The following is a 13,249-nucleotide window of genomic DNA, read 5'->3' as shown; positions in this document are numbered from 1 at the left end:
GAGAAGCAGGTTTATCTCACTTCTCTGATTCCTCCAGCCAAGATCAGTGAGTGTGTTCATGGAGCACCCTCCAAAGGAGAGCAGAACTATTCATCTTTGGGGCTGAGAACATGAGCAGGGACACATAGGCCTGTGTTGCACAGAGCATTTATCTGCAGAACCTCTGCCTTGTCCCCTTCCTTCCTGGGGGCTCTGATGAATGTGCATGGAATGCACATGGTGAGTTTCATGCTGTGGAAACGTGAAGGGCTGCAGTCAGTTTGGACACATGAGTGGGACAGCCACCTTCTCAACACCCTGCAGCTGTCAGAGAGGAAGGGAAACACTCCCATGCAACAGTCTGCCACTGAAATCATAGAATTATAGGTAGGGCCCTACCAGATTCATGACCATGAAAAACACGTCATGGACTGTGAAATATGATCTCCCCTGTGAAATCTGTCTTTTACCCTATACTATAAAAGTACCCAATATTATATGGTAAAACTATACAAAATACACAGCATTTCTCAAACTGGGGGTCCTGACCCAAAAGGAGTCACGAGGCTATGGTAGGGCTCATGGTATTGTCACTCTTCCTTCTGCACTGCGGCTTGTGGCAGCGCTGTCTTCAGAGCTGGGCGTCAGGACAGCAGCTGCTGCGCTCCAGCCACCCAGCTCTGAAGGCAGTGCAGAAGGAAGGGTGGCAATACTGTGACCCCCCTACAATAGCCTTGCGACCCCCTTTTGAGTCAGAACCCCCAGTTTGAGAAACGCTGAGTCTTAAGGGCTTTACATGTTTATAGCTTGCTGTTTTCAAATACATATTCATGTTTTGTTACAACACTGTGACATTTAAGATTTAAATATCTGAAATCATGAAATTCAAGATTTTTAAAATGCTATGGCCATGAAATTTACAAAAATGGACTGTGAATTTTGTAAGGCCCTAATTATAGGAGGTGGTGATGGGAAAGGCCTGTTTGGTTATTCTGTCCCTCCCTGAGGGCTCTGTGCAAGATTACACCTTACAGTACCTTCTCCAGGGCTTCCTCCACTCTCAATGGAGCTTTCGCCACTTCCATAATCTAGGGCACGCTGCGAGGAAATGTTTTCTGATATTCACTGAGTCACGCCTAGCTATGCCCTAACCCGTTTCTTCCCCTCCTTGCCTTTTATGCCCTTCACATAACTGTAGATGGTTAACATCACCTCCCTTAACTGACATGAAAAGGAGTACTTGTGGCACCTTAGAGACTAACAAATTTATTTGAGCATAAGCTTTCGTGAGCTACAGCTCACTTCATCGGATGTATCCGATGCTCAGATAAATTTGTTAGTCTCTAAGGTGCCACAAGTACTCCTTTTCTTTTTGCGGATACAGACTAATACGGCTGCTACTCTGAAACTTAACTGACATGTGGCCACGCTGTACGTACTCATCCTTTAATATCCCTGCAGACCCCTCATATTTGTTGACTAGGTGGCACAGTCACCTGTTCTAGATCCGAATGAACTAGAAACCAAATTCTCAGGTATCAGGCCCTATAAATTAATCTTCCCATCCATCGAGTCTGAACTGTGAGCCAAGCTTGTATTGAGGCTGCTTCTAGCACTAACAGCCTGTCTGGTCCAGCAAGCCATGGCTACATCCCTTAATCATAAAGTTGTGATGAACTTTAAAGGCAACCCTTTTCTCCAGCCAGTTTGACTTTGACACGGGCGTAGGGTGTCAGAATTCTGTTTCCAAGTGGAACTGGACACGCCAGATCTGAAACCTTAGCAATGAAGCAAAGGTTGATGTTCCAGTAATATAACTAATAACTGACATTTGACACCACCAGGGGGGTGGCTTCGGGAGACCACATATAACAGACAGGACCTGGATGACATAATCTTTGTCTGAATTTGGCTTTTTTATTAAATGTTTCACACCAGTTCTAACATGGGTGCTGTCACTATATCACTGTATAGTAGACATGCTCTGAGCTGAGTTAGGGGAACAGTGGTTAAAACAACAGCAGCTCCATAAAGCCTGGCTCTTTAGCTCAAGTGTAGAGGCTCATGCTTTCTGCTCTGGAGATGCCTGGTGTGTCAGCCAAGACACAGCCTCATGAGTCCCATCCTCACCTCTTCTGGGGTTTAAATGAATGTAGAGGCCTGGCTATTGCTTCTCAAAGAACTGCCTTCCCCAACCACAGCCGTAGCACATACAACAGTGCCTAAGGGGGGGAGGGGGGACTGTTGTAGCAAAATTGCACCTTGGAGGTAAGAAAAACTTGTGCACAAGCAAAACAGGAAGGCATTTCTAATTAAAGCCTTGGATCATTTTTCTGACTCAGACCTCTCTGAACTGGCCTAGATAGACCCACGAGTAGAGCAGAGAGCAGTCTCTAGCTCCCTAATCAGTTTAGTTAATTCTTTAAAGTGATTTTCTTTGAGATGTGGATTTTCGAGGAATATGTGGAGAGGCTCTGTCAGGTGGCAGAGGTGGCTTTTCTTGTTCTTCTTTCCCTGCCTGTCCTGGCGTGTGTGTGTGTGTGTGTGTGTGTGTGTGTGTGTGTGTGTGTGTGTGTGTGTGTGTGTGTGTGTGTGTGAGAGAGAGAGAGAGAGAGAGAGAGAGAGAGAGAGAGAGAAGCGCCTGCATTGTCAGTGTCAAATATTCACACCCGTGGAAGGCAGTTACGCTTGATGCTGCACTACGCTGCTGCGCACCTTGTGTGTCATTCGTGCCAGTGCAAAGTGGGTGCACATTGATGCCTGTCTGATCCAGGAGTGTTTTACACCCAATTTGCACTGGGGTAAATGATTGCACAAGGTGCAGGGCAACAGAGAGTCAGCCCTTGCCTATGGCTTTCGGTTCCAAATGTTTCAATTTTCAACCATTGCTCCCCCCATCCTTCCCCAAAATGGAAAAAATTATACAATAAAATGTAATTGTGGGGGAGGGGGCTCCTAAAAGAGGCTGAGCCAGAACTTGAGTTGCTCTAGTGACCCTACGGTAAATAAAACATCATCTGCCTCCCTGTCTTCTGCGCTACATTCCCTTGTAGTAAAGGGAAGGGGCCAGAGGCTCCCATTTCTGTTCTGTTTTTAGCCCTCTTGAGATTTCCTTGTCCATTTTTCTCCCTCGTCCTGGCTTTAGGGGTTTTTTTTGGCAGCTCTCAGAATTAGATTTGATGTGGACTGAGATTTTCATAAGCAAATATGAGCCAAAATCCTAGTTAATCTCGAAATTCCTCAGCAGGCAATACCCTGGCTTACAAAGCACTGCTCAACCTCTAGCCTCATAACACCATTTTCTGCCCTTCCTTAGTGTGAAAAGTAACAGCCTTCAACACCTACTTACTAATGCGAGTGGAGTTCCGCTTAGGAAAAAGTTTGTCCTCACTGCACATAACTGCACCTCCCTCCCTCCACCGCCTTTCGACTACAGGCCAATGACTTCACTTCCTTAGGGAATGCAGACTCTTTACCCTGAGGGTTTTTACAAAAAAGAGAGAAATCTGCTCCTGAATATTTAGGGCTTGATTATCTTCTCATTTGCACTGTTGTAAATCAGGAGCAGCCCCAATGAAGCCAGCAGAGTTATACTGGGATAAAAACTGCTGTAAGTGAGACAAGACCCCAGGCCCTAAAACTGTTCTGAAGTCCAGTTCACCGGAAAAACTTCTTTTCTCCCTCCAGGCTGGGCACAGGTGATGGGGGAAGGGAGCATCACTGATGGATGCTGTCCCCGTCCTTGCCCCCTGCCAGATGTTTTCATAGCAGCCATGGAGCCGCCCACTCATTTACCTGCCTTACAGCTGGAGGAAAGTGTTTGACTCAAGGGTGCTTGAGCAGGGGGACACGGTGGCGGTGGGAAACGGGATGCAAAAACAGAACAGATTGGTGGATGTTTGCAGAAAATCATGGGGAATTTTCCTGATTTTCCTGCAGACTTTTAAAGATTCTTTTGCAGCCTGGTCACTCATGCATTCACTGTCATGCTCCTTAAAGGACCTGGCTGCACTATAAACAAAGCCATGGTTGTAGGCCACTCTTTATTACCTGTGCAGTCAGGAATAAACATGCTACAGCCATGTTAGGGAACTACTTTTAGCCTCAGTCCATACCAGGGTTAAAAACATGGTTTTTTAGAAGGCTTTTCTATGGCTCCCCTCCCATCACCATGATGCCAGAGCACCACACAAACATTAATGATTTTATCCTCTCCAACCTCCTGGGAGGTAGAATTGTCCCCATTTTAGAGGCATGGAAAGATTAAGTGACTGGCCCAAGGTCACAAAGGAAGGCTGTGGTAGAGCTGGAAATAGATGCCAGAGCTCCTGAGTCCTAGCCCAGTGCAGTAATCACAGGACCATCCTTCCTCGGAACCTCATCCTGTCCCTGACTTGTATTACTGCCCTGCTTACACTAGTACTGTAGCAGAAATAATTCCTAAAGCCTTAATTAAGGTCAGGCTTGACAAAGCCCTGGCTGGGATGATTTAGTTGGGGGTTGGTCCTGCTCTGAGCAGGGGGTTGGACTAGATGACCTCCTGAGGTCCCTTCCAACCCTGATATTCTATGAATCTTAATAATGTGTAGGACTAATTCTGTAGTATCAATAATGTAGTTTGGTTCCAGCTGAAGTGCCAAAGCAAAATGCATTGTAACCAGGCGCTGACACGATTGTTTTCCCACTGTAATAGGTTCTTACGACTGGCTTCAGTCTTCCCCTTCCAGATACTGTAATAAGGGCTTGGCTGCTCAGGAAAGTCATACTGGTGTAAGCTAAGGTGTGAATTTAAGATGCTATGGTTATACTGGTATAATTCCTTGTGTGGACACTCTTATTCTGGTATGACTATTTTTGGTTTAGCTTTTGTTGCTTGGGAAAAGGTTTAAACTAAACAGAAATTTTATACTGGAATAAGAGTGTTCCCATGGGGTGGGGGTGGTGGAATTATACTGGTATAATTATATTGGCATAACTGGTGAAACTTTCCCATGTAGACAAGGCCTAAAAAGCTGGTCTTTGCAAAGCCCTCTCTTGCCAGATGATCTGCACAGCAGTTGGGGTTCTGAGCTTTGAGGCTCATACTTCATTCAGGTGCCTGGATTGCTGGGAGCTGACGTTCACACCTTGGCTTCTTCTGCTGACCTTTGGCCTGGAGGAAGGTCATTCTACAAGGTCATTCGACCAGGACCAGGGCATGGTTATCCTGTCTCACCAGACATGTCTCACCAGAATGCTGTGATGGCTCAAATGAAGAGTCCACACACTGGACCTGAATGGATGCAATCTCCACCTCGTCTCCTCAGAAAGAGTCTCATCTATCATTTATATTGCAGTCATGCCTGGATGCCTCAGACGCATCAGGGCACCATGGTGCTAGGTGCTGTACAACACATGGTAAATGATGGTCGCCGCCCCCAAACAGCTCACCAGCTAACACATATGAATGACTGTGGGGGAAACCCCTAGTCTCCTGTGCTCCTTTTGATAGTTCTCCTGAGCCAATGGCTCATGGGGCTGATGTGATCAAGGCCAGTCAGTTTCACAGTCAATGGTACAGGGGAGTAATGACTGCCCTAACCAACAGATCAGGTACCCATTTTGCAGCTCGATGAATTGGAGGTGGCTTTGATAGGAGTGCATGAATTTTTCTTTTGAAATGAAATGTCTGTTGCAATTAACCCTTTCAGGTATTAGGAGAAGAGTATGAAATTGGGGAGGTGAATGACAGGCTGCGTATTTGAAGGTAAAAGGCTGGGGCTGCTCCATTTGTCACTATTAGAGCCTTGGAGTCTCTGATGTTAACACAGTCACGCGTGTGGATGGGTGGGTGTGTGAGAGAGAGAGTGAGTGTAATACAGCAAAGATTGCTAGGAGGGCCGTTTGTATTTTTCAGAGGTATGGAAAGTAAAAAGAAGATGTTTACTGAGGCCTCTTCTTCCTCCTGCAATATTGCTACTGCCAGCTGGGTGGGAAATTAAAACATTGTAAAGTAAATAAATATTGCAGTAGAAAATCCCATCCGGTTTAGAGGTCAGAGTGTAACCATATGTTGAAATCAGAGCTGAAATAACAAAGGCTCCATTATCCTCACCCAGGAAATGTGCCACCGGTAAAAGTCAAGTTGTTGTTTTACAGCAGTCTGCACAAGTGAGAGTGAATAGCATGGGTATTTGGTGTTAATTAATTATTTTAAGCAGAAATGGAACAGATAGATCAACAATAACCTAACTGGGAGGGTTCTTCCCATTCAGTCTCATCCTGACTATTAAACACAGATTAATATTTATAGCCTGTTTGTTGTTCTGGAGGTCGCAAAATATCTAAAAATTCATGGAAACGAAAAATATCCAGGCAATTTGCCTGAGCTGCAATCTCAACAACGTAATCTCCCGCATTGAGAACTGAGTCCCAACTAAACTACACAGCTGCCATGGTTGTGGGGAAGAGGGGAGGAACTATGCTGAAAGATGTTAATTGCATGATAGAGTTAAAACATTGTTCAGTCTTGTCTGTGCAGACAGTGTTGAACTGTGATTGAGCTATGTTTTCAGATAAAGCTACAGCCTGATTTGGCAGAAGGGTTCAAAAATGTTTAATTGACTGTTATGCTAAATAACAGTCTGAGACATCCACATACCAAAGAGAGAGAGAGAGAGAGAGAGAGAATGTCTTGCTCTAATCTACCATACTGAGGTTCCACATTGATATTTGTGATGTGCAGAACATTTCATTATGCCTAGTTTTCATGTAAAGACTCACCCCTTTTTCTTTCTTTCTTTCTTGACTCTCTCTCCAGTATCAATCTTTGTCTAGGGGATAATTTCCCCCAGAACAATATCTTCTTGTAACTGAGTCCATGGCCCCATGGAACTCTAAGGAGAAATTTAAAAACTTGAGTCCACATAGGTTTATGAAAAACAGTTATTTATTTGGATATGCAAATGACATTTGAACAGGTAAATGCAAGAGATGGAGCACCTGGTTTGCACACACAAATGTTGACTGTACATGCAGGTGTTCTTTTCTGGGTGTGCAAACTCAGGGACTGGAATTTTATTTTATTTTATTGGCACTAAGTAGTTATACCAAAGAAATTGGTGTTGAAATCCACGGTTGCCTAGCTGGTACAACGGGACAGAAGGAGTGATAAATGTGAGTGTTATTTTCAAAGTCTCACTGAAACTTTAAAAAAAAATCCTTCATAACAGGAGTGTAGATACTTTAAAAGCTGCTTTAAAATGACCCCCACGTTGAGTGTGAGTTGGCAAGCCTGGATGTGTGTAAGTCCTGAGGGAGTCTGATGGTGTGAGCCGTGCACACGCCGTGCCATGCACAAAACTCAGCTCAGCACAGCTCCGGCTCCCCGTCCCTTGCAGACCTTTATGAATGAACTTTGGGAGTTTTTTTATGAATGGGAGCCCCAGCCTTGAATGAATCCCAGAGTGACGCGATCTGATTGGCCCTGGAAGCCGTAGCCTCTCCCCCTTCTGGTCTGGGTGAGGGCCAAGCCGAGCTGTGATTGGCGGGCGTGTCCCAGCCCGGGGCTTCATTCACAAAGTCAATGAAACAAAGAAGCGAGAAAGCAGAGCCTGGGAAGGAGGAAATGCACCAATGGGAGGCTCCCCCCGGGCACACTGTCTGAGCCGCCAGCAAAGCGAGCCCTTTCCCTGGGAGCGGGACTGGGGGAACATCTGCACGCACAGCCCTCGGGGCTGAGCCGCTCCGGGAGCCCCGCCGCAGGTGAGAGCCCGGGGGGACTGGGCGGGGGTGCCGGGTGGCAGTTACCACTGGGGAGCGAGGCATCACCCCACCTCTTCGCACAAGTTTTGCCAGATGCAGCACGAACGACGTCTCGTTGCACCTCACACCCAGCGCTGCAGCCGGGGAGCAGGGAGGGGGCGGTGGGGCTGCTGCTGGTAACCTGCCCCCAGGGTCGTTTTAGGAAGGGGCTGAATCTTCGAGCCCCGCTCCTGTAGCTAGGACAAGCCCGTGGGGGGTGGGGTCGGGAGGGGGAGATGCCACGAGGCCCAGCCTGGGACGTGGTGGGCTAAAGCAGGTGCAGCCGAGACTAAGGGGCGCGCCCTGTTTGCCCCCCAGCCCTTGTGAAACAGGCTCCCTCTGCCCGTCTCCCGCAGGTCGCTGCGCTGAGCTGGCTGCTCCATGCCCACGAGGAGCTAACGTATGGACGGGAGGATGAAAGGGTACTTGGACCAGCAAGTGCCTTACACTTTCACACACGTGAGTAGCGCTAGAGCCCCAGGGCCGAGGCTGCAGACAGCGCCCAGCTCTCAGCCCCGGGGGGAGGTGGCCCAGGGCCCAGTCCTGACATGACTTTCCCAAGCTGGTTTGTCCTTTTCTTCAGAAACCGCCCGGAAATGGGACCCTCAGCAGCCGAGCTCTGATGGGCACCAGGAGACCCATGGACCCAGGCTTAGCACCCCCTCAGGACTCGGAAGGTAAAGGCAGTTGCAGCACCCCACGGGCAGTGGGGGGGGGGGGGCAGGGCTCATGGGGGACAGTGGGTGGAGGTAGCAGGGGGAGGGACAGGGCTCATGGGTAGGGAGTAGGTAGGGACCAGACCCTCCCCTCCCTCTGCTTCACTCCCCTATTTCCCTGCAGTGTTTGTGTTTCTTTCCCATCCCACATCACCAATCCTGGAGCATCCTGCTGTCAGTCCAGCCCAGGCCAGCCTTCAGTAAAGGCACCTTTCACTTTTCTTGCAGACCTCTTCCAGGATTTGAGCCAGTTTCAGGAGACTTGGCTGACAGAAGGTAGGCACCCATTCCTCTTTTTGTTTGTCTCTCATTTGTTTGTCTTTGGTGTTTGCTCTGTTCTTCCTTTACTTAGTTTGCCTAGTTCCAAACATTAAATATATTTTTCAGCCTGGCCAAACTCTGGTCTTGTGTAAGTCAAGGATTATGAATCACACTATTGTGCTGGGTATTTGCTTATGAATGGAACTTCGCCCTTGGCCCATTTTCAGTGTCTGCTGGCAACTGCTGGGATTTTGTGTTAATTTGTCACTTATCTTTGTTAGTTGCCAAAACACTGATGATTTCTTTAATAAACAATGGAATGTTGCCTTCAGTTTTGGGAGCAAAATGCTCTTCTGCTAATTCAGAAAAGCTAGTGCTCTGAGGAGGTTGTCTTGGAATTTCTTTGTGTCTCTAAACTGTGTATTTAGTTTTGATGTCTAAACTGTTTTGCCTTTTGACTTCAGCACTGAAGGGAAATTTTAAAATCTCTATTAGCCCAATTAATTTAAATTGCAGCTAATTCTAAGTGGTCTTTTGTATTTGCTTTAACTGCAACGCTACCAGCAGCCTGTCCTCTGAAAGCGTTAAAATGTTTGTTTAATTTACTTATTAGCTGAAGAAGTATTCTTGTGTCTCAGAAAGCCCCTAGTATGTTGTTGGTACTTAACAAATATTTAATAATAATATCCTAAATACATATGGTAATCTGAGCAGCAATCTTTCCCCTAATTCTACCACAACAAGAAAATATACTCCTGCAAAAGCAGGATTTTTTTAAACAAAAATTTGTCAGTGGAATACAAAAAATTGGCTTTTATTTAAAAAAAAAATGTTTTCTATTCAGTTAAAACCAAAGTGAGAAGACCTTTTGATCAGGCAATGTTCAGGAATGCAGACTTCATGGACACAAAATATCATCTGGAGGCCAGTCCAGGGTTATAATACCCATTGTGTTCATGCTACAAGGGAAAAAGAGGAGGATTTGCTTGAAGTCCATCTATGTAACACCCTTCCTACACTCAGATTATGAAAGAAGTTCTTTTAACTCTCAAAACCTGTGGAGGTGTTAGTAAAAGGACTTCATGTCAGACTTGGGTTCTGGTGGAGTTTCAATTCTGGGCCTTCTGCTCTCTGATAGTTGTTTTAAGTTTGACACCATTAAAATTGAAAGAGCTTGCACAGAATCTCTTGTGCAATGTTCCATAAGTAAGTAATAGCATGCCCTGCAGTAACTAATTTGTGAAATTACTAGAGGGGAAGGAGAGGCCACATCAAGGTCTCACTGCTATGGACAGAGATAAGATTTCATTAGATAGTAATGCAAACCACAAAAAAAAATAGTGAAGAAATGATGGTTCTCTGCCTGGGCATACGTTGGGTGAAAGTTGTGGAGAGCTGCCTAATGGTTAGAGTGCTGGACTGGAAGAAAGAACTTCTGGATTCTGTTTCCCAGCTTTTGTCACCGGCTTTCTGTTGGACAAGCCAATTCACCTCTCTGATCTCCAACTTCCCCACTTGCAAATTCATAATAAATATTAATCCTTTTCACTTCTATAGTAACCTGCCATTCCAGGATCTCAAAGCACTTTACTGACAGTGATGAATGAACCTCTGTGAAGTATGTATTGCAATTCCCCTTTTGAGGCATGGAGCATCTCGGAGACTTGCTCCAGGTCGCACAGCAAGGAACAGACTCCAGGTCTCCTGATACTTGGTTGCACGGTATAACTGTAGGACCACACTCCCAGTCATGGGTGATAATATGGACCCACTTTACCCAGGCAATAAGTGTTTGTAAAGTGCTGCGTCATGTTTGGATGAAAATGCAGAGTTGTTATATTTGATTATTGAATATTTGGAGATGGGAAAATGAGATTTTTTGCAGGGAGGAGTTGGTGGACTGGGGTAGACATTTCCCTTCCCCTGCCAAGGAAAGCATTAGATACAGTATATATTAGGGAGCGAAGAGAAGACCATCCATGATAAGTCTGTGAAGCTGCCTGCACCATACCAAACCCTATGGACTTTCCATTCCCACCACCTCTTTGTCTTTCATAAGATCCGACTTCCAGCACAAAACTAAAGAGAAATCTTGAGCTTCCCAGTTATTTATAGATCACCTGCATTATAAGAAATGACCAACTATAACAAAAATGATAGTATTTATTTGTAAAAAAGTGAAATGCTGTTTCTGCGGACACAGTTCTCCTGGAAATTGCCAAACTGCTAGTATTTTAAATCTAGCTCACTGAGTCTAGTCAGAGTCCAATTGGAGCCCTAGTTGAGATTGTGCACATGCTTTAACAATCCAGGTTCCGTTCCTTAGACTGTATGTGTATGGTGAAGTGGCTCTTCAGCTAATCTGAGATGCTGTAATTTTGTAAATGAAACAAACAAATTGCAGGCTGAGGATTTAAGTCCCAATTTCCCTGAGGAGAGCTCCCCTCTCAAGCTGGCTATTATTTGTTCTCCGTACTCGCATTCGCTGACGTGTTTGATAATCAGTTATTATCTAATGTCTGTGTATGTGGAGCTATCTGCTCGCATTTTTGTATCAGATTTAGACAATTCTAAACTACAGACATATCTTTGAACAGTGCAAGGGATAACTGACAAATTTAAGAATTATGAATAATGTGAAAAAGGTGAAACTTTTAAATATTTTATATATTTCCTGCCTCCACCTCATACAGTTGAGAAATATAGCTTTGTGTTAAAGGCTTCCTGCAATTACTTTTAAAATAAAATACCGCAGGAAGGAACCAACTTGTAAATACAAAATCAGGAATTAGTTTGTGCCAAGCATCCAGCTATGCACAAAATAAAAAATTTAAGTATGTAACTTAACTTTGTTCTACAATTAGTTTAATTCAGGAGGTTTTTATAGCAGCAAATAGGGCCCAATTTCCACATTGCACTGGTATAAATCACCAGTCTCTGTACATATGTAAGTCTTTTTTAGCAGACACTGGAATCTTAGGCCTTATAGCCACAACTCTGATGCTCTTTTCCACATCACTTTCTGTTTGAATTGGAGTATGTTAGAATGAAATGTGACTCTAGCAGTAGATAACTGTGGAACTAGTTTTGTGCCAAAGCTTTCATAAACGTGACTCAGGATTCAAAGATGCAAAAGCTTCCCTGGAGAAAAGTTTCTGTACTTTCCTTAGTTGTCTGTGCGGACTCCATCTCTGTTTTTAGAACCAGTGGGGAAGCGGGCTGGGGGAAATATTCTTCTTTGTGTGCCTCTGGTCTGAATGTGTTGGTTGTAACCCTAGGGAGCCCGTAAGTGCTATGGGATAAGACGGGGCAAGTGTTGATGGATTCAGGTTAAGTGACTAAAATAAGTCAGGAGAGAAGCTATAAGAAGCCTGTTTAGTTCCCAGCTCTCTTGGAAGCACGTCTGGTGGCTTAGTGACAAAGAGGTTGGAAGTAAATTTCTTGGTTCTGTTGCAGTTATGTGAGATAGAGAACAAATTTGGAGAATTATGTTTCTCATGTAAGTGAGACTGACTGACAGCTCTGGCTTCAGGGCACAGGGCCTGTTGGTGCATCCTCCCACTGCCCTCCCCCAGCCCTACAGGGCAGTAGCTCTCAACCTTTCCAGACTCCTGTACCCCTTTCAGGAGTCTGATTTAGCTGGTGTACCCCCAAGTTCCACCTCACTTAAAAACTACTTGCTTACAAAATCAGACATAAAAATACAAGTGTCAAAGCACAGTATTACTGTACAATTGCTTACCTTCTCATTTTTACAATATGATTATAAAAAAATCCATTGGAATATAAATATTGTACTTATATTTCAGTGTATAGTATACAGAACAGTATACACACATCATTGTCTGTATGAAATTTTAGTTTGTATTGACTTCACTAGTGCTTTTTATGTAGCTTGTTGTAAAACTAAGCAAATATCTAGATGTGTTGCTGTTCCCCCTGAAAGACCTCTGTGTACCCACCTGGGTATGCGTACCCCTGGCTGAGTGCCACCGCTATAGGGCATCACACCTCAGAGTTGCATTCCAGCCATGCCCCTTCTGTTTGATTCCTCCATCTCAGAGTAGACACCATCCACTCTGTGGGGCTGAGATATGGACCATTGCCCTTTGTTCTCTGTTACCCTGAGTAAAACTGTCAGCAGCCCAGGGCAGGCAGCTGGCCATGATGCTCTATTAAAAATAACAGAATAGACACAGGCTCTCCGGGCAATAGACTGAGACCCCCAAACTCAGCTCATCTGTTGCTGAGACTGAATTTTAACCTACAGTCCCCTTGGTGCTATTGTCCAACTACTGCCTGGAGCCTGGGTGCCCTCGTCAGTCACTTGCGATGACAGAGTTCTCAGACTGTTCACTCTTTGAATTCTGTAGGAATTTTCTTTTCTTCACTCTTGGTTCCACTTAGAGCCATGCAGGTTATTTCAAACGACAGTAATTTGAGCTGGCAGAGTTTTACTGGCTCCAGTCTAGTCTGTTACTCAGGCCAGTACTGGGTTATTCCCTACAGTA

At 45.1% G+C, this 13,249-nt stretch overlaps 1 protein-coding gene across 6 annotated transcripts in view; it reads left to right on the top strand.

Moving 5' to 3' along the window:
- The first annotated feature begins 7,536 nt into the window (after positions 1 to 7,536).
- Positions 7,537 to 13,249, top strand: part of ETV4 (ETS variant transcription factor 4) — a 43,480-nt gene continuing 37,767 nt past the window's right edge. For all 6 annotated transcript variants that reach the window (XM_043536903.1, XM_027835010.2, XM_027835009.2 and 3 more), the window contains exons 1-4: positions 7,537 to 7,722; positions 8,118 to 8,220; positions 8,345 to 8,438; positions 8,706 to 8,753. In XM_043536903.1, the coding sequence (XP_043392838.1) occupies positions 8,164 to 8,220; positions 8,345 to 8,438; positions 8,706 to 8,753 (199 nt within the window). In that variant the 5' untranslated portion in view covers positions 7,537 to 7,722; positions 8,118 to 8,163. The remainder of the gene's footprint in view (positions 7,723 to 8,117; positions 8,221 to 8,344; positions 8,439 to 8,705; positions 8,754 to 13,249) is intronic.

Source organism: Chelonia mydas, chromosome 27 (genome assembly GCF_015237465.2).
Source record: "Chelonia mydas isolate rCheMyd1 chromosome 27, rCheMyd1.pri.v2, whole genome shotgun sequence".
In the NCBI taxonomy this organism is placed as follows: domain Eukaryota; kingdom Metazoa; phylum Chordata; order Testudines; family Cheloniidae; genus Chelonia; species Chelonia mydas.
The sequence above is the reverse complement of the archived record's forward strand: the minus strand, read 5'-3'. Positions and strand labels throughout refer to the sequence as shown.